Source organism: Callospermophilus lateralis, chromosome 2 (genome assembly GCF_048772815.1).
Source record: "Callospermophilus lateralis isolate mCalLat2 chromosome 2, mCalLat2.hap1, whole genome shotgun sequence".
NCBI classification, from domain to species: Eukaryota; Metazoa; Chordata; class Mammalia; order Rodentia; family Sciuridae; genus Callospermophilus; species Callospermophilus lateralis.
This window is the reverse complement of record NC_135306.1, coordinates 162,788,640-162,809,136: the sequence shown is the minus strand read 5'-3', so window position 1 is coordinate 162,809,136 and position 20,497 is coordinate 162,788,640. Positions and strand designations below refer to the sequence as shown.

The 20,497-nt window shown below is 39.6% G+C and overlaps 2 protein-coding genes across 13 annotated transcripts in view; one reads left to right on the top strand and one right to left on the bottom strand.

Moving 5' to 3' along the window:
* Btbd10 (BTB domain containing 10) overlaps positions 1 to 6,581 on the top strand; it is a 57,467-nt gene extending 50,886 nt beyond the window's left edge. For 6 of the 7 annotated variants that reach the window (XM_076844220.1, XM_076844218.1, XM_076844217.1 and 3 more), the window contains 2 exons: positions 373 to 483; positions 5,548 to 6,581. In XM_076844220.1, the coding sequence (XP_076700335.1) occupies positions 373 to 483; positions 5,548 to 5,858 (422 nt within the window). In that variant the 3' untranslated portion in view covers positions 5,859 to 6,581. The remainder of the gene's footprint in view (positions 1 to 372; positions 484 to 5,547) is intronic. The other variant, XM_076844219.1, reaches the window with a different exon arrangement.
* A 903-nt stretch (positions 6,582 to 7,484) lies between these two features.
* The window catches only part of Bmal1 (basic helix-loop-helix ARNT like 1), a 100,287-nt gene continuing 87,274 nt past the window's right edge, over positions 7,485 to 20,497 (bottom strand). For all 6 annotated transcript variants that reach the window (XM_076846911.1, XM_076846912.1, XM_076846913.1 and 3 more), the window contains 7 exons: positions 20,163 to 20,269; positions 18,641 to 18,791; positions 17,724 to 17,812; positions 15,785 to 15,893; positions 12,818 to 12,911; positions 8,804 to 8,906; positions 7,485 to 8,108 (listed from right to left, as the gene is read on the bottom strand). In XM_076846911.1, coding sequence (XP_076703026.1) covers positions 7,948 to 8,108; positions 8,804 to 8,906; positions 12,818 to 12,911; positions 15,785 to 15,893; positions 17,724 to 17,812; positions 18,641 to 18,791; positions 20,163 to 20,269 — 814 coding nt within the window. In that variant the 3' untranslated portion in view covers positions 7,485 to 7,947. The remainder of the gene's footprint in view (positions 8,109 to 8,803; positions 8,907 to 12,817; positions 12,912 to 15,784; positions 15,894 to 17,723; positions 17,813 to 18,640; positions 18,792 to 20,162; positions 20,270 to 20,497) is intronic.

Here is a 20,497-nt window from a genome sequence, read left to right as displayed (position 1 = left end):
TCTTTATTTTGCCTACTCAATAATGATGTATGTATTGATATCTTCTTTTGGTTCTCTTATTTGAAACTTAGGGCAGATCCCATACCAATAACTGTGTATGTGATGTATCTTTCAGAAGGAGATTCTTCCTATGGATTGGGTTATCTGATTGGTTATCAAAGCTTTTCTTGTTTCCACTTATGTAGACATTTGCTTCTACATTAACTGTACTGAATATTGTTCTGTCATGTTGGCTAGTCATGCTTTGGCATTAGTGCATCCAGTCTTTGGGTTTTTAGGGCTATCAGGCCTGTTTGATGATTAAGATAAATTTAAGTTCATTTCTAAGTATATTGATTTTAACATAAAATATTTGTCTTCTTTTGTTTCCAGTTATTTATAGCACAAAATTATATAGATTTTTCAAGTACATTGAAAACAGAGATGTGGCCAAATCAGTTTTAAAGGAGAGGGGTCTTAAGAAGATTAGATTGGGAATTGAAGGTAAGTCATTTTCATTATTTTATATTAATTTTTTTAAAAAATTGTATCCTGTTTAGAATATAGTCTGAATAGTTTAAGAAAAAATTCAGCAAATAATTACAGATTGCTATGGAAAGAAATAAATAACAGAACTACATAACTTTCTTCTAAGAAGACCAATAGAAGGCCATTAGATATTATTCTTAAGATTACCTAGTGATATAGTGATATGATTTTTCTTTTCTGCCACAGTGTGTTCTAATTCACTTTTAAAAAAGTGAATTTGACAAATCCATTTGGTGTGTGTGGACATGCATGTGTGTACATTCCCATAACATCAATATGGTTGCTTATCTAGTGGTGATCCTTGAAGCCAAATAGAATTAAAAACCACTTTTGAAAATTTATTTAGAAACAGTAATACTAGTAGCTTACTGTCATCTTAAGGTATAATAGCTTATTTTTAAGTTAAATGCAAATTACAAAACTTTCATTTTATTTAAATGTGTTTATATATCTTTTTATTTTATGGTTTAAATGAATTTTTCCATCTGCCTTATCAGATACTGCTTTTATTTAAAATATCCTTATTAAGAACAAATATCTTTCTTGTCATAACAAGATGTAGTCTAAATAGAAAAAAGTACTCCAGAATGAGATTACTTATGTTCAAATCCCATTATTTAATTGCTATATGATCTTGGCTAATGCATTTAAACTCTGGGTCTCAGTTTCTTCATCTAAATTGGGAGCATTAGTATATACCCTTAAGGTTATTGTAAGGGTGAAATGAGTTAATACAAAGAAGTACCTAAAACAGTAACTGGAATGAGGTAAGTTCACAATGTGTTTGTAATATATTAGTATTGATTAAGGACCTGATTGAGCTGCTGGAAATTACAGTAATGGGATGCTGAGATATGTGGAAAGAATGATGAGAAACAGGAATTTTGTGGGAAGGGGAGGATACTTGGGCTTAAAAAGCAGTAGAATTGCTGAAAGTGATTCACTCATGCTTGTCTTCATCTGTCATTTTGCACTTAGCTGCCTGGTATCAGAGCTGGAGAGAAAACAACTGAGAGCTACTTAATTAAGCTTAGGAGGAATAGGGAAGGCCTCGCTGAGGAGGAGATATTTGAGCTTAGGCCTGTGACAAGCATAATTGTAGGCAAAGAAAACAGCAAGTGCAAAAGTGTTGAGGTAGGAATGAGTGTAATGTATCTGAGGTGCAAAAACCACAAATATGACTCAAATAGTGAGGAAGAGCTTTGAAGAGATACAATGGGTATGAATGTTGGTAGAAGTAATGTATGGTCAGAGGATACAGGTCTTGTGGGTCATACATAGTAAGTGTCTTAAGGCAAGGCTCCCAGCCTTTCTGAGTATCATTTTCTGTATCAGTGTAATGGGTCTAATATCCTGTATATTTTAGAGAACTGTTGTGATGATCAAATGAGGTTTATTAGAAATGACCTTCTTCCCACTTTACTTTTACTTTTTGACTACTACTATTTATAATTTAGAACCTCTGAAACCTTCTTGGAAGCTTTGATGCTTTCATAGTGATGAAAGTGCTCCTTAGAACAGTATACCATATAATAGTGTTTAGTCATGGGCTATGAGCTCCATGAGAGAAGTCTAGTTGCATATTGTACACCTATCACGTGGGCTAGTGCTTAGTGTGTAGGAGGGTCTCAGATAGTAAATAATTTATATAATAGCTACATGTAACTTAGATATTGAGAATGAGGACTTCTTTTTCTATCACAGTGGAAATTCACTTAAGAGTTTAGCTGAACAGTTGTAGGCAAAGAAAACAGCAAGTGCAAAAGTGTTGAGGTAGGAGTGAGCATAATGTATCTGAGGTGCTAAACCCTTAAGTGAATTTTCATGTAGTTATAAGGACCTAGTGGCAAGTACTACTTATCATTAATCTTATTAAAATAAATTTAGTAGTACATTATATGTGATGATATTCCACTTATAAAAAATATTTTAGTATTTTTCTAAAAATAATTTATTTCACCCAACAAAATGAATAATTCCTTAGAACCAGTCTACATTATAGTTCCCCATTGGTTCCCCAAAATATCTTTTACAGCTGGTCTCTCCAAACCAGGATCTCATCCCAGGACCACATCTTGTAACTAACTGCTTGTTAAATCTCTCAATCTTAAATAGTTATTTATGGCACTGCTCTATTGAAGAGTCTTAGACAATTGTCCCACTTTTGTATCTGTCCTACTTCTTCCTTTGGTGTCCTCCATTTATTTCTCCCTCTTCTATAATTCCTATAAACTGTACATTAGATTTAAAGGCATACTGTAAATCTTTATTAAGTAATCAATAAAGTGAGAGTCTGCGCCTTCTATTATAAGATTAAATTGATCCCTGGTGTGATATTATTTTGAGACTATAAGAATATTCAGCTCCCTGCTATTATCTAAAGGTTTAAATACTACTTGATAATTCATGCCTGAATCAGTAATTTTATTAGAGATTGCAAAATGATCGTTTTCTAATTCTGTTGTTCCTTTTATGTTTGTTAGAATGGTATTCTTTTGTAGAGCTTTCCCCTCTTGAACTAGGCTGTTTGGTTACACAACCATTATCTTTGTTTCTAAGAGGAAGAAACTGATGTTTAAAAGGTTAAATAATCTATTAAAGGTTCATTGAAAATAAATAACAGAGCTGGGACTTGAATCCAGGCCTCTGTGATTTTGGAATCTGAATGGTTTTGAAATACTATGTAAGATTGAATTTTTAAAAAAATCAGTGTGCAACTCTTTTTGCCTGTGTACTATAACCTTGGATAAATTGGCCTTTACTGTGCCAAAACAGTAATTAAGCAGGCTTCCTTTCATAACTGCTTTTAGATCCAAAACATTCTTTTCTTTCCCAAATTAATGTGTAGACTACCAGCCATATTTTTCCATCAAGTCTCTTTTTCATCTGAAGAAATAAGATATTTCTGGTACCAAAGAAAAATATGCAGATTCTTTGTAAGTTAACTATTTTGTTATCACCCTCCCAATTTACCTGCCCGCCTTCCTAATGACAAGTCCTTCACTCAAAAGAAGTCTGATTTTAGAATATTATGTGTGTTGACTTTCATGGGAACTAAATTGGATTGGTGTATGAGACACGTGGAGAAGGTAGAACTTTAGTACCTAAGAAGGGATAATGGAATATAATGCTGAAAGGATATTTTTTAAATGTTCTTATTCCATAATAACCATATTCATATTTATGTTCAGATATTGCTATAGTCAAGGTTATCTAAGACCTGCTTAATTATATGCAGGATTTGGGGTTTGGTGGATATTGTTAAACAAAGTATCTGGAGTGAGGGTGGAAAAGTATAAATAACCCTGCCTAGTCACTCTTCACATTACAGTTTAGTGAAAGGCACATCTTAGGAATTTGTTTTGTTTGTTTCACCCATCCCTTAATGGAATATCTGTGAGCCTCAGAGGGTAGAATCTAAAGGCAGTTTAGGGCTGCATGGGCTGCTGCTCCATCCAGCAGACCTATTAGATATGACCTTACTTCTATCATTAGGAATCTTTCCTGAACTCAGGAAAGCTTTCTTTCATCAGAGTACTCAACGGAGACTTTGAACAGAGTCTGAAATTTAAAGAAAAAAACTCTATAAAGTAATATTATTTAAGTATAGTTACCTTAGAATATAGGAAGTTCAAGACTGAGTAATGAAGTCTATACTTAGATGAGATTATGAATTATTCTACCTTCTGCATTCTGAGCAGGAATAGCGAGACACAAGTAGGCTTGGCTCATCTCACTGAAAGTTCAGCTATATATAGAAGCCCTGGTTTCCTAGTCTTGTTCTGGAGCAGAAATTTGTTCTCTGTAAGATTTAACAAACTGGGCTGGGGTTGTGGCTTTGTAATAGAGCACTTCCCTTGCATGTGTAAGGCACTGGATTTAATTCTGAGCACCACATATGAATAAATGAATAAAATAAAGGTCCATCATCAACAACAATGAAAGATTTAACAAACTAATAAAACCTTGAATAAAATCTTCTCTTTGTTCAATAAAAAGTATATGAGGGGTGGGTATGTAGATCAGCAGTATAGCGCTTGGGGGCCCAAGAGGGAACCAGCTGCAATAAATTATGTGTAAAAGCACTAAAGTATATTCAGGGAAAAGTGTAGAGTTTAATATGGCCAGTGCATTTGAGAGTTCTAGGATTTGTAAAAACCTTGTATACTATGCTAAGGAGTGTGGAATTCCCCTTGAAACATAAGGAAACCATTGGTAGATTTTTAAGTAAGGATGCAATGTGATTACATTTGGGTAGAGAGGTGATTCTGTGTGCAGGACAGTGAATACAATGAGATTGGAATTTATTTTAAAGACTTTCTAATAGTTCAGGAGGAATCAAGGACAAGGGACTGGAGTTGGAAACATTTCTGATCTATGCTTTAGATGATGGTAGAATGAAAGCATGAAACAAAGAAGACATTCTGAAGATCTTTAGGAGGTTTTTAGCTTTATTTACTACTCTGCTATATAAGGCCTTTCTTTTTCTTTTCTCTCTGATACTAACTATAGTCTTTGATCCATGGGCCAAATGTAGCCCATTACCTGTTTGTAATTTTTTTAAGTTTTATTGGAACCATTTGTGTATTCTTTATGCTGATTTTACTTCAGAGACAGAGTTGAGCAGTTTCACTGGAAAACATGTCTGAAATATGACTCTGACATTTACTGCTAGAGCCCAAGATCTGCTCCAGATTATATACCATTGTACTAGAGACCCATCTTCATAGTCCCACTTTAAAAATGTTTTTGGTGGTTGATTTATTGAATAACTGAAATAATGGTAGAAAACTTTGGGAATTACATCAATAGGACTTTAGTTTCTGGCTGTTGAATCAAATGGCTAGATGGATGGAATATTGGTTTCCCTTGTTTTAATTTCCATTTGTTCAGAATCTGTGCCAAGTAAGTTCTCATAGGCTATATTGGATGAGAAATTGTGGGTATGTGCGCGTGTGCACGTGTGTGTGTGTGTGCGTGTGTGTGTATCCTCAGTTTTAAAACCTTTCTTTCCTCCAGGTTATCCTACCTACAAAGAAAAAGTAAAGAAAAGACCTGGGGGCCGCCCAGAAGTTATTTACAACTATGTCCAAAGACCCTTTATCCGAATGTCATGGGAGAAGGAAGAAGGAAAGAGCCGACATGTAGACTTTCAGTGTGTAAAGAGTAAATCTATCACCAACTTGGCAGCAGCTGCCGCAGACATTCCCCAGGACCAGCTGGTTGTCATGCACCCAACTCCGCAAGTGGATGAGTTGGATATCCTTCCCATTCACCCACCTTCTGGCAACAATGACCTCGATCCTGATGCACAGAATCCAATGCTGTGATGCTGATGTTCCTTAAAACCATAGCATGCTACTCTTCACAGTGACGTTGTACTCTCCTCATTCTGCACTGCAAGGCTACTCTTCATTGTGAGATGCACATAACGTTTTAGGACATTGCAGTGTAGGCTTTTTTAAAGACCAAAGGTAGCTGAATGGTTTTTTTAAATGAGTACAACTCTAGCATCTTGAGGTTCCAGTTATATAAATGTATTTGTTTACCAGTAGGTTTGTGAAATTGGTTCTTTGTATGGGGGACAGTCCTTTTTCACACATCTAGATCTTTTCAGAAGTGGTGGAAATTGGCAGCTGGGGTACTTTCAGTCTAGATTGATGTTCATCACACCCCAGATAAAATGCAGAATATTATATGGTTGCACTTTATAAATGGTGGTTAAATGGAACTGTTCAAGCCATTTTATAGTTACGATGCACAGTGTAACGTAAATAAGTGCTTCTATCAGAGTATTCCTTCAGTAAAATGTGTATAGTTTGTTGCCCTGGATGAGCAAAAAAGTATTTGTCTTGGGCTTATTTGAATGATTAGGATGAGATTCAATGCTCATATCTTATCAGTTCACTTACCTCCAGTGCCGTTTCACCTGTTTAGAGTGAGTCACATGCAGGGAGTGTGAACATCAGAGGTGGTTTATTATCCGGTCTGCCTTACCCTTAATCTGTTCACAGATATTTATTTACTAATGCTTTCTTTTCTTAAGAGTTATGGGATAGGAAAATGAAGTGTTTGCTCTTCATTTACTAAATGATTGTAAACTCAAGTTTTTCATCAAAATAAAATTCCATTGTTTTAATGTTTCTGACCAAATTTATAAACACCTTGACCAGATTTTTAGTTTCATAATTCATGTTTGTCTGTCTTATTGCTGTAAGTACAACTAGAAATCAAATAGTAGCGCAAGGAATTCAGTTTGGTATATGTGTGATGAGGTACTTAAATTTCCTACTAATTATAAAATATACTATAAATCCAAAGCAATGTTAGAGCTGAAAAGAGAGCATTTTCTCATCCAACCTGGTATGAAAGGTGGATGACTTAGTAAGGCATGTGGTAACGGGATTTCAGAGCCAGTTTCTGATACTAGTTAAATGCTTTTTCCTTTATGCTGTGCTGCTCTGTGTAGCAAATTATTTATGCAAATGCTCTTTTAAGTTATTTGGTGGTCTAATTCAAGAAGGAATCAGAACTATTTAGGTAGTTTGGTTCTGGAATCACTTAAATGTTTGAAGCCATATTACTGCAAGTAGGGGCAGCAGTGGAGAAGCCAGTCTGTTTACATGTGATCCTGAAATTCAGACAGAGGATTTGATATTTGTGTGTAAGCAGTAACACTTTTGTTCTCACTAAATAGAAATGGCCACAGTTTGGAAATTATTTTCATAATACATCTAAGCTACTAGCAAGGGGGAATTGTGTAAGTCCCAGAGTTGTTATGAAGATATCAGAAAGGCACTGCAGATGTTACTGGCATGGATAGTTTTTAAATATCCACTATTGGAATTAATGATGTAGACCTGCAGCATGTAGGAATTTTTTTTCTTAATATTTGAAGTGGGAACAGTATTTTTAGAACAAGGGAAACATTTATTAAAAATATTTAACTGTCTAATACATTATACTTTAACCCATATTTATAGTAAAGGATTCTTACAAGGAAGAATAAACAGCTTTATGATACAATTAGTATAAGAAATATCCACATGGGGGACTTCTTTGTAGTGTAAAAACACCATACATCTGAAATGACCATTTGCATATAAAAGCTACCAATGATGCTTCTGTGCACAATGATTAAAAAATTCAACACAAACAGAATCCAAAATATACAATTAATGCAAGCTATCCACAGCTAGCCCAATAATCAATGATGAGGAAACACTGGAGCAGGCTTAGTTCCACTTTGTCTGAAGTTACACATAATAAGATTGACTTGTATCAATGGCTCTGAGATGGCTTTTATGAGATCAGTACATAAAAGCTGTTCTCTCCCTATCCAGTAAGCTTCACAGACTGTAAAACTCCACCAGTAATGCACTTTGATACTGTAGCTGTTGCCAAAGCAACATGTAGTGTTTACAGCGGCCATGGCAAGTCGCTAAAGTCAACAGGGCCACCCAGCCCAGCATCTGCTTCCAACAGGCTCATGATGACAGCCATTGCTGCTTCATCATTACTGGGACTACTTGATCCTTGGTCGTTGTCTATCATGTCTATGCCTATGTGGGGGTTTTCACCTGTGGAGATAAAGACTAGTCAGTGATTTTATAAATTCCAAAGTATGTTTAGACTCAGTAAGCAATTTCTAAGCAACATTTAATTAGAAAATTATATTTAAAAGTAAGGTGAGAGAGGCTGCTTTGGGGCTCTATTGCCATAAGCATATATACATTCAAACATTTATTCAACTTTGCTGTTTATCAGAGGAAAGGACCAACTTTTTAGAAATGAGAGCAAAGTGCTTAAAATTACATAAATGATGTTTGCGTTCACCTCATTTTAATATTCTGATAAGTATTTAAGAGGAGAAGGGAAAGTTACAGACTGAATAGCAAATAGGAAAGGAGAACGTAGGAAAAAAGAGATCAAGAAGAGGATGCAATGGGAGAAATAATTGTTATCACTTAATGACTTATCACCCTGGTTCTTATTGATCACTCTTTAAGGCTTTACCTCTGAACCTCTTCCTCTGAAGATTGTGCCCCACATATGAGAAAAAAATATGTCTAGGCTGTTGCAGACATATATAGATCCCCACCAAAATACAATCATTAAAGTCCACTTTGAACTATTTTAAACAAATTTTAAACATTTATTTTATTCCTGTCAAATTTATCTAGAACTAGCTTGTCTTGTACAATCAGTTCTTAAAACATTATGTCAGGTGTATTGCAAGCTTATTGCAATAGAAGTGAATAATAATGCCACTTACCAAGAATAGAAGAACTATCAGAATATGGATAACCTGGGTTCTCCTGAGCCTGCCCTGGCAGTAGGCCACTGGAAGGAATGTCTGGAGTCCCTCCGTTTAAAATCTACAAACAAAAGAGTGGGGGGGACAAGGTGAGATTTTCCAATCAAGATTGATTTAATAATCTTAAAATTTCAGTAAGTATCATGAGTTGATATCATTAAGAAAAATGAAACGTGTTGGAAAGAGGAAGGCAGGTGAGGGGAGAGAACTTCCAATTGGTTCAGTTTCCTGCTGGAAACTGATTTCAAACAAGGAACTATGAGGAATAGTCCTAGTGAGAAAAAAGCTCTCCCTCACAGTATTCTTTGATCTGCATTTGATTCAGCCCCCACAGGTGACTTAAGCTAAACAAAATCCCAACTATCAAGGATCCTGCTGTCCACAATATTACTTTAAGGCCAAGGCCTAAACATCAGTGAGCCCAAAAGAAATAATAGGGGTTATTAACAAGCTGTGAAGAAACAGCTCTAAAGAGTCACAAATGAACAACAAAATACTAGAAGTAATCCTTTGATCATCCAGTATACTACAAGTGCCAACTCCAGTAACCTCTGGTTTATGTTCTTAAGATAGGCCACTGAGGAACACTATACTGCTCCCCAATAGTAGAACTCCTAATTCTGTCTCAAAATCCCTCTCCCCTCCCAGCTTTTTCTCCTTGAGAATTATTTGGACAGGAGTGAGGCAACAATTTGTTAGCTGCTGGATTTCAGGAGAAGCAGTGACTTCAGGCCTTGCCAGTAGGGGGCATTACAGCTATTGCCACAGTTCAACTTTTGGCCTAGGGACCACTTTACCATGGTCTTTTTATCCCCCACCCCCTTACTAGGGATGAACTCATGACCTTGTACATACTAGCAAGCACTGAGCTACCCCCCAGCCCCTTTTAAATTTTATTTTGAGACAGGGTCTCCCTACATTGCCCAGGCTGGCCTGAAATTTTTAAGGTCTTCCTCCAGAGTGACTGGGATTATAGCCGTGCACCACCACACACAGCACCTTTATACTCATAAAATTTATTGAGGACTCCAAAGAAGTTTTGCTTCTGTCGGCTGTATTTACCAATATTTACTATATTTGCAATTAAGACCAACATTTTTAAATATGGCAAACCCGTTACATGAATAATATCAATTTAATGAAAAATGACTTTTCCAAAATAATCAGTGAAAAAGACTGTCATTATTTTTCATTTTTGCAAATCTAATGACTGACTTGAGATTTTAACTGAATTTTCATATCTGCTTCTCCATTCAGTCTATTTGTAAATGTTATTTGATTGAAATATATGAAGGAAGTCCAGCCTCTCACCAGATAATTGGAAAAGGGATTTCAAGTACTTGTGGTGTTCTTTGAAATTACAGCAACACTTGACATAAAGTGTAAGTTTTTTAAACATTATAGTTGCACTGTGGAATCTGAAACATTATCAGTTTTTTGTACTCAGTTATGTTAAGGTCCATTGATGCATCTGGGCACTTATCTTGAATAATTTTGAAATAGTTTGCATTGGTCATTTATAGGATATTGGTTTACAGTTATGCAGATCTTCCTAATGTTGACACATTTCATCACACAAAATGAAAACATCACCATTGTTAACACCATCCCATAAATTATGAAGTTGTTGTATCAAAGTAGCAGATACATGCTTTCTAACATTCCAGTTTTTGTTTGAAAGCTCTAATTTTATCAGTAGCAATAAATACTTTAGTTATTTTTCTTGAATTGAAAAATGTGCGCTAAATACTAAAGTCCACATAACCAGAGTCTGCTGGAGTAGAACTGGTGTCCTGTGAAACAAACAGCTAGTTTAGTTCACAACTTAATTCCATAAGTCTTTTTCTTGAGACAACTATCACATTCAGTATGTAGCACAAGTGCTCTAGAGTAATGGTTTTCCATTTCTCTGAGTACTGTCTCATTAAAGGACTTTCTTAAATGAAACTGGCTTTAAATTATTAGAAGTGTTTGATGGTGAAGAATACAAGGACTTCTACTGTAGTTTGGAGCCACTGCTCTGCTCTTTGCAAAAGCACCAGCAGCTTCACTCAGCATCACTTTGGCACTATAGTGTACATATGAATACAGTGCAGGAAAAAAGGGTAATGTTTTAGCATTATTATGGAAATCACTTTGGCCCTACAGACCCTTGAAAGTGGCTAGGAAGGGCCACTTTTACTTTTCTGGATCTGCTGCACCATTTAATGCTGCTGTCATTTTTTACTTCATCTTGTTTAAGCTGCTTTTCTTCCAGGTCCTACTGCTGAGGACTCATCTCAAGAGAAAACATTCAAAATTTCTTCTCCCAGACCCATTTTTATAAGCCCAAAGACAAGGGGAAATTTTTATAAATGCCTGAAGACTGCTTTGGGCTTTATGGTACAAAATACAGCTTTGGATTACTGGTAGTTTGTGAAAAGAACCCAAAGTGACAAAACCTGAATTGTAGCTTGCGGCCCTACTTATTAAACAAATGCCACAGATCCTGAGTTTTGTCATCTGTAAAGTTGTGAGGATAGGATGAGAGAGTGAAAAGTTCTCTAAGTAATATTTAAGCATATACTAGAATGAGCTTTCAAATACAAGTAGTAGAATCCTTGGTCATTCTAAGAGTCAAATAGTAGAATCCTTGGTCATTCTAAGAGTCAAGGTCATTCTAAGAGTCAAGAGAAGCAGGGACCATGAGACCACTCTAAGGAGATAGGGGAGAAGGACTAGGGGAGCAATAGGAGAATAGTTCTAAGAGTTCAACTGGCAAACAATAGGTGGGACTTCATTTATTGATGATATTTTCTGAGTCATTCCCAAGGACCAGGCACTTTTGCATATATTTTCTCATAATAGAACTTCATGTACAAAAATGCTAAATATTCTAATCAATAATAGTCCGTTACAAAGAAAATTAAAGCTAAAAAGTTGTATAAGGTTGCAACTAGCATGTGGCAAATCCAGGCTTCAAACCCTGGTATACTTTAACGATGCTTTTACTCATTTATTTGTTGACTTTCAAACCTAGGACAAGAGTGAAATTCCTTTTCAAATGTATATTCTTGCATAAGGTTCACATATAAAATAGAAGTACAGCTGTCCTGGTAGATGCAGGAGTCCTGCCCTTACTCTTTCTCCTTACCGTCTGCCTCCACACTGATCCTACTTGGTATTATCCTGAGCCTCTGAGGAGCCCAGTTGTAAAAACCCCTGCCTTGCTTTTCATATTTAATTTACATATAGGTTCTACCTAAGTAAACTCCTGATTTAGTAGTGAAATGGGGAAATAAGACTTTATGTCCAAAGATGCTGATGCTGGCCTCCAGGATAACCTATATGGACATAGGGCACTATGAATAGATTTATGACTTAACAATATGGCCCTGGTTTGTAAATTCTCTCGCAACAATGAAAACAGATGAGTGGTTTCCAAACCTCTTCATAGTGCTGACTTCAAAGCCAGCTTTTTATGAGCATTGGTGACTGATAAACTATCTATGCCCAATGCTGTCAAAACACAGGAAACCTAGGTGGCAGATCCCCAAGTATGCTGCAGCTATAAACCCTGGCTTGATTTCCAAAGTGTTGCTGCTGCTGTTTCCAGTCACTGCCCTAGATGCTAGTGCTGTTTTCTCTTTTGAAAACTCCTGGAAGACAATGAGATACTTTCCTATCTGAGCTACTTACTGATCCTTCTTTCCTCATGGAAACTTTTGAATTGTCCCCTCAGCAAAATGGACTGAAAACCCCTCTTTCCTTAGAATGTTCTTTCTGCATTCCCGTATTCACATAGAATAAAGCCTTGGATGATACCAGCAAGCCTCCCTAGCTTCACCAGCCTGCTTTGAAGCCAGCTACACAGATGCATGCACTTCCTGGGGGTGGGGGGAACAGTTAAATTGCTTCAATAATCAACTGCGATTCTATACTTTCACCCTACATTTCAGAACTTGCACAGGAGGCCTTGTAGCCCAACCTTACCTTCTTGCCTCCTGGAGAGGAGGCATCAGGGGGAGGCGTACTTGTAATGTTCAATGGGCTGGAGCCACAGCTGGAAGGCGATGACCCTCTTATCCTGTCAGAGAAAAGTTGAGTTATATTTCCTTTTCTCTTTCCAGGGGAGGAGTGTTTTTTCAGTGGGCAAGGGTGAGAAGGAAGATGAGGATATAGACTAGAGATTGGCAAACTTTTTCTGTAAGAGCCAAAGAGTAACTTTTAGGATCTGTGGGCCACATGGTCTGTCATGCTACTCCACTCTGCCATTGTGACTTAAAAGCCTCAGACAATTTTAAATGAGCACAGCTATATTCCAATAAAACTTTATTTACAAAAACAGGTGATGAACTGGATTTGTTCTGCAGGCACCTGATTCAGAAGGGAGACTCCAAAATCAAGGATCTCAGTGACAAAGCCCTTGGATTCAGGTTGGTGAGTTTCTAGTAAGTGGCCCATTTTATTTCCTCACAGAATCCAGATAGGTTGAAGATCTTAGAAGTTTAACTTCCCACTTTGATATTATGAATGGGAATCCATAACAAATGATTTACTCTCTTTCCTATAAATATTGTTTAGCTAGTGCATGTGCTTAGGAAATGGAAGGTACCAGGATTGCTCAGCCATACCTAGAAAGTAACCCAGTAGTAGAAATAGTAACAGCAGCCCCTAAAGCAGCAGGTTAGGGAAAGTAGATAAGGGCCTTTCTCGGAATATCTCATCAGAGCAGGTTTATTATAGAAGGAAAGATTTAGAACTATAAATCTACATAAACTTGTCAGGCTGAAGTACCTCACGAAAGGGAGCCAGGGCTTGACACTAGAGCTGGAGAGTAGGGAATGTCGTGGCAGCTGTGTTACCACCACCAGGCTCTCAATTCATCCTTGGATAGATGCAGCTTTTGGGTCACATAAGGACCACTCTCCACTGCCAGAAGTCTTGTGGCTCTTGGCCTGCACTGCCTACTTCTCTAGATTTGTGAGTGACAAGTTTTCTTTCTCTCCTGGATTAGAAGGCAGGATACAACTGCATATGTTCTCTCAGCACACACAGAAGGCTACTAATTGCTTGCTGAAAAATTGTTGGGTGTCTCGCAACTTTGCCTGCTTATGACTATGAAATCACTATTTTCCCAGGTTCCCCATCTTAGAATTGCCTTTTCACCATTTCTTATTTCACCTTCAGCTTCGAGTCCTTAGAGTGTTGATTTCTTTATTGACTGCATCATCATTGTAGGGGAGGCCTCATCCTTAGATTCACAGACATACCCACCTTCATCTCTCCCTATTCTAGGGGTATTTCCACAACACTTGGGACACCTGATCAGCATCCAATGGTGAGTGGGGTCTCCCATTGTTTTTTTCCCCACAAAACTTCTTGGCATTATTTCTTAGGGTTCTTAACAGTCTCTCTTCATAATCTGTGGCTCCTCCTTCACAATGGCTGCCCAGTTAGGTTGCCTGGTCCTTGACCCTGAACCTGCTACTCATACACCCACTCAGGAGTGTGCATGGTTTTCTAGAGGGAATACCCACCCTCACGGCAAAACCAGACTAAAACCTTGTTCAGACCTTTCCTCCCTTGATTGCTTCAGCCCTTGCATTCTCTGCTTTTCCTGTTATAAAGAAAATAGACTTCTCAAAGATTACCTCAAAGGTCCTTGAGGTTAAGGATTCTGATACTATTTTTAAATAGTCTCACACAAAGCATAGAATGTGTAGTAACTGGTCTGAACCAGATTATAATGCATACTACCCGTTCATTCCTTCCTGAAGCAAGAAACCAAACCCATCAATTCTGTGAGGCTGGAATAGAACTGAGCTACCCAGAAGGATAGAGCCCCTCTATGGTCAACAGGAAAACCAGACCAGTCTAAGAGAATCCAGTGGCAACAGAAAATATTAATCTTTTCTCCCTTTTTCCTATGATGATGTTCCATTAAGCTTACATTCCTAACTATCTGGTTACCACCCTCTTGACTCCCCAGATCAGATGGACTTAACAGGAACTGTTTATCTGCCTTTAAAGACAGATTTAATTCATAGTTGTAGTGCACTTACTATATGCCAGGCTGTGTCCCAGAGACTCCTGAGTTCCTTCACAATACTAAAGCAATTCGTGGGAGACAGACAGTGCCTTCCTTTTATGGTTTAATTCAACAGATGCCAGGTGGTTAAGTGACTCCCCTAAGCTCAGCCAGATAGAGAGGCAGACCCAGGACACAACCCCTAGTGGTCTGCTTCCAAGCTCTTCATTCATATAGATAGGAAGTCTTCACTAAGAGACTTCTTGATCACTAGCTGATCTGTTTGACCAAGCAGATTTGTGTCTGGATGTCATGGGAAGCTGTTAAGAGTCAAGGTTCTGGCTTACCCCCCAGGTAGCTTGAAGAAATGGATGTTTTATTGCAGCCCAGCTCACTCTGCCAGTGCATAGCTCTGCTTCTGTCTTATTAATGTATATCATCCTTATTAGGAAGTTCCTTGAGTCATATCAAAGTATTAGAAATGGAGCCTCCTCAAGAATCCCTTTTGGGGAGCTGGGGTTGTGGCTCAGTAGGGTTGTGGCTCAGCTTGCCTAGGATGTGTGAGGCACTGGGTTTGATTCTGAGCACCACATATAAATAAATGAATAAAGGTCCATCAACATGTACAATTTTTTTTTTTTAAATCCCCTTGGGTTCTGTCCTGTTTGGGTTTAGCTTCTTTATTTCTAAGAAATACCAAGATTTCTAAATCTTGGCACTATTGATATTTTGGACTAGATTCATTTTCATTGAGGGTCAGTCAGGGTTGGGGGCAATAGCCTGTGTACTATAGGATATTTAGCAGTAACTTCCCACCCAATTATGACAACCAAAAATGTCTTCAGACATTATAAGACATTCCTTGTGGGGGAGATTCCCTGGGTTGAAAACCACTTGTTTGGGGGAGCAACCCGACAGTGTTTACTTGCCTGTGGATTTCCATGATTTCCTCAGCAATCATTCGACCTATTTTTCCTGCCCCAGCCCTGGTTCCCCCTGGAATCCCTGGAACAGTAGGATGAGTCCTCTTTGGGCCACCTACAACAAAGGAATCTGAGAGTGGGAAAGGGGAAAACTGAGGAAGAAGTACCACTATGTATTAAATTAAAATCAGTTCATCCCATGATGCACTCAAAGTTCAATATCAGGGTGGTGCTTTGTCAGGAATAGGTACTTTAGCAAGGAAGGCTTCAACTTCCATCCAGGACCAGAGGACTAAGGGTTGATATGAAGTAGCTTATTCTCTTCATGTGCCCAATGTTTACCAAATACCACTATGCTTTGTGCCAGGTTTGCAAAGATAAGACAGCATCCCCACCCTCAAGGAGTTCATAGTCTAATGGAACTAGAGCAAAGTGTGTTAACTGGCAAGTAAGCATGAGGGAGGTACCCAACCCAACCAGGCCATATGGAGCTTTCCAGAAGAGGCTAGCTCTGAGCTGAATCTTCTGTAAGTTAGCTTGGTGGAGAAGTGAGAAGGGGAAGTTATTCCAGGCATAGCAGCATGTGCAGGCATCCTGAGGCAGGACAGAATTTTGGAGTCTACTCCAAGGACTCATGGATGACAACAAGGGTGTGAGATGAAACTGGTCCAGCAGGTACTCAGATCACGAGAGGCCTTGAGGCTGTACTGATGAATGTGGACAGTGTCCATAGGAGTACCAATGGGCTTTCACAAAAAAGGCACAAAAGTTATATTTGGAGTATTATAAGTCTACCATACAGAAGGTGAACTAGAGTTAGGTGTTGCTTAACAACAGGGATACATTCTGAGAAATGCATCTTGAGGCAGTTTTGTCAATGTCCAGACTTACACAAAACCTAGACTAGTCTACCAAAAGCTGAGGCTACATGGCATACACAGGCTGTTCCTGCTAGGCCACACACCTGTACAGCATGTCCCTGCTGAATACTGTAGGTAATTCTAACACAGTGGAATTTGTGTATCCAAACAGGGTTGTGAGTAATGTGTTGCTCTAGACCTTACAATGGTCATGACATCACTTCCATTATGATCTTATGGGACCACTGTTGTATATGTGGTCTGATGTTGATCAAAAATGCTGTTACTCTGCATGTGACTGTAGAGTGGAGGATGAGGTATGGGGACAGTGAAGTTGGAGTTAGGAAGTTATCAACAGTAAACCAGGCAGCAGATGAGGTGAAAAAAAGGACAGAACTTCATTGTTTGGATACCAAGGGGAAGAGGCAAGACTCAGGATTCTGGCTTAAACAACCTTTGCGGGGAGTGCAGAGAATCAGTTCAGGATATTCTGAATTCAGCTGCCTCAGCAACTCTGAGTAGATTTGTCTGGGAGCCAGTTGGAGAGAGAGTGAATTTCAGGGAAGAAACTGGGGCCAGAGCTGTGGGTGGGAGTTGTCAGTGGGGTGATAGGAAGCTATGCAAGCAGAATGGTCCCAGGAAGGGCAAGTCCAGTGTGGAGAGCAGGTGCCAAGGCTGAGCCCTGAGGGAGGACCCACTGGGTATGACAACACCCCAATACAAATAGACACCTTTTCCCAACCACAGGAACCAGTGACAGTTACCAAAGAGCACTTCACACCACTGCCACTGGGTAACAAAACAGGAGGAAAGCACAAGAAGAGCAAGGAGTTTGCTATTTCAAAGGTTTCCAGGGTCCAGGTAGCCTTAGGAAGTGCAACAATGAGTTTCCAGTATTCCAGGATCAACACAGAAAGTGAGATGACAACATCCTTAGTACTGAGGGAAATCAGCACCTCATCCCCTCAAGGCCTCCCTGGTTCCACAGAAGTGACAGCAGGGGACCTTGAGTACTTGTAGGGAAGATATCTGGCTACAAGCAGCTTCTCACAGGAAACCCCAATGCCCTGGCAGTACATAGTTACCTTCTCCAGAGGGCAGCATGCTGTCCATGCTGTGAGGGGACGCTGTGAGCTGCGGGAAGGTTGGATCCCCGCCTTCCAGGACGTTGGCTCTGTGAACATCCCAGCAATAAGGAAACGTGAGTCAGGCCTGCTCAGAACCGTGCACCTTTCACCTTGGCCAAGGTGTCCGGTGTCCACTCTGGACCTGGACAGGCCAGAAAATGAAGTGTGTGTCTGAGTAGCTGAACAGGTCTCCTCACTGTTTGTAACATAATGGATAGCATCCGGCCTTTGGCCTCACTGCCTGCCTGCCCCTTCCTAAGCTGTGTGATGCAGTCCAGCAAGAGGCAACTGTAACAGTGCCACCTCTCCTGCCAGCCCCAGCCCTTCCTCACCTCTAACCATGGGGGGATAACTCAGGGAAGGAGGTATGGGGAGCAGGCCTTGCCAAAAAAGAGCTCCTCCTATCTCTTGCTCATCTAGCAAATGGAGCAGCTTCTGAGAGGACCCTCCAGCTGCCAGTGCTTGGGCCTCCAGCCTGAGAGGCATGGACTCTGCTATCCAGAGTCACACCCCAGTGTAAGCTAGTACCTATGTGAGCATTTCAGGCATGGTCAGCCCCTTCCTTCATAGCAGTATAATGGACACCCAGCATGCAGGACCTGTGGAATTCAAAGATTGACTGCTTTATCTAGAAGGAGAGATTGCTGCTTCCTAGAACATTTCCACAAGTCAGGCCCTGCATGGTGTGAGGACTGAAGCTTGTCCTTTGTTAACAAACCTTTCTGCAATCTGCCCATCCTGAGGCTTCACAAGACATTAGCAAGGTGGCATTTAAAGGATGTGACACTGGCTGCTGCCTGCACCCCTTTACCCAGGTAAGAATCTCAAGGCACCTCCCTTGGAAGCAAGGAGCTTTTGACAGAGAAAAAACTTACAAAACAACAGTGTTGGTTGAGACAATGTATTCTACTTCCTTGGTCCAAGGGTTCATGAAACTGAACCATCGACTTCGTAGTGTGATGAAAGAACCATCTTTGATTTTAAACTTATAACAATTAGTTGTAATCTTGTCTCTCGTCTGTAAAACTGAAAACACAAAAAGCCATAAACAATAGTTTCTTCAACCCAGCATATTAAACAGGACACCCAATACCAAATTAAAAAAGGGACTCGGGCTTGACACCATCACTTTAATAAGCCAAGAGAGCCAGTGGTCAACACTTCAGAGAACAGGTTGTTTCTGAGGGTCTCAGAGCCTTTCAACTTGCTCATCTATCACTCTTTTCCCAAAGTCTCTGAAATTAAGGCTCTAGGGAATACTGGAATCAACTCTAATATGAACATCAACAAGTGAGAACGTACCATCCAAAAGATACGTTCTCATCGTAAAGCCCTAGGGAATACAGCACTTAGCTCAATTTTAGGAAAACCTTACTTGATAGAGGCCACTAACCTAGTCAAACCTCTTTCTTTTATGTAACAAATATGTCATGAGTACCTTTCCTACATAGGCACTAGAGAGCAGAGGCTATGACTTCTGCCCTTAAGAGAGGAGGTGAGCAAAGGCTACACAGAGGAATTGAAATCAGAGTCTTGAAGGATGAATCCGATTGCCAAGAGGAGGAAGGAGGAAAAACACAGCAGGGCCTCTGGAGTGTCAGGGTCTGGTGGGCACCTTCAAGAGGGGGAATATAGCTGAGGCATGCCCCCCACAGGCATGGATGGGGAGTGGAGCTGAGAAGCTGAGTGGAGGCCAGAAGGTGGGAAGTCTTAACTTCAAATGCCTAACAAAGGCCTTTGAGCCTGAGTCTAAAGGCAAGAGAGTTTTAAACAGCAATGTGTGACATTATTGGGCTCAAACTATCTGAGGATAAGTGGGGACAACTATGGAAAATGGATTGGAGGTGAGAAGGAAGAGGAGATGTGTTAGGAGTCTATCACAGGTCCTCAGGTGGGCACAAGTGCTTGAACCAGGGTCATAGCAGTGGGGGTGGTAAGAAGTAGAGTCTTTGGAAATGCATGTCTGAACTGAATGGACAGATCTGGTGGAGACAGTAAAGGAAGGAGTCAATGTTGGTTTCTCAGAAGGCTGCACATATGGACACGCCATTAGACAAGAAGGAAAATACAGGACACTGTGCAGGCCTGCATGGAAAGGAACCAGATCCGTCAGGGCATACTAAATCTCTTCTGGATCTGTGTAAACCCTTCCAGAGACTGCCATGGCCTATGTAGAGGAAAGTGTCATGCCGTCATGAACAGGGAATCTGCAAGGGGAAAAATGGTGCCTGGGACATCAGTCTCCTGTCCTTAGAGATGCTTAGGCCTGAAGAGTCCTGGGCCCCTCTGGGCTGGGAGGCTGACTCCCACATCATTGGGGGCAGAGGTCTCTGGGAGATCATATGGATTAAGCTTGAAGTAGTGGGACACTTATGACCTTTTTATAGCCTAGCTTACCTTGCCTATGACATTCTGCAAGATGTCCTATGTCATCTTGATGAAAATATTCATAACATGATGTGCCTAGGAGTTCTTGTGGTAAATATGCCAGAATAGCTGTTGCCCTAAAAGAGAAAAAGGGTTGTTTTTTTTTTTTTTTTTTTTTTTAAGTTTTCAATGAATGAACCCTGCCTGTGGGAGCAAGGTCAAAGCTGGAGCCAAAAAAGCCAGGTGGGTTTCCAAGGGCTGATGTGTGTCTTCTTGCTTCTGGATTTAATCAGAACCAAGCAAAGAAGCCTTTCAAGGGGACTAGCATCACAAGAAATGAAATTTTAAGAGATTTTTAGATGGTG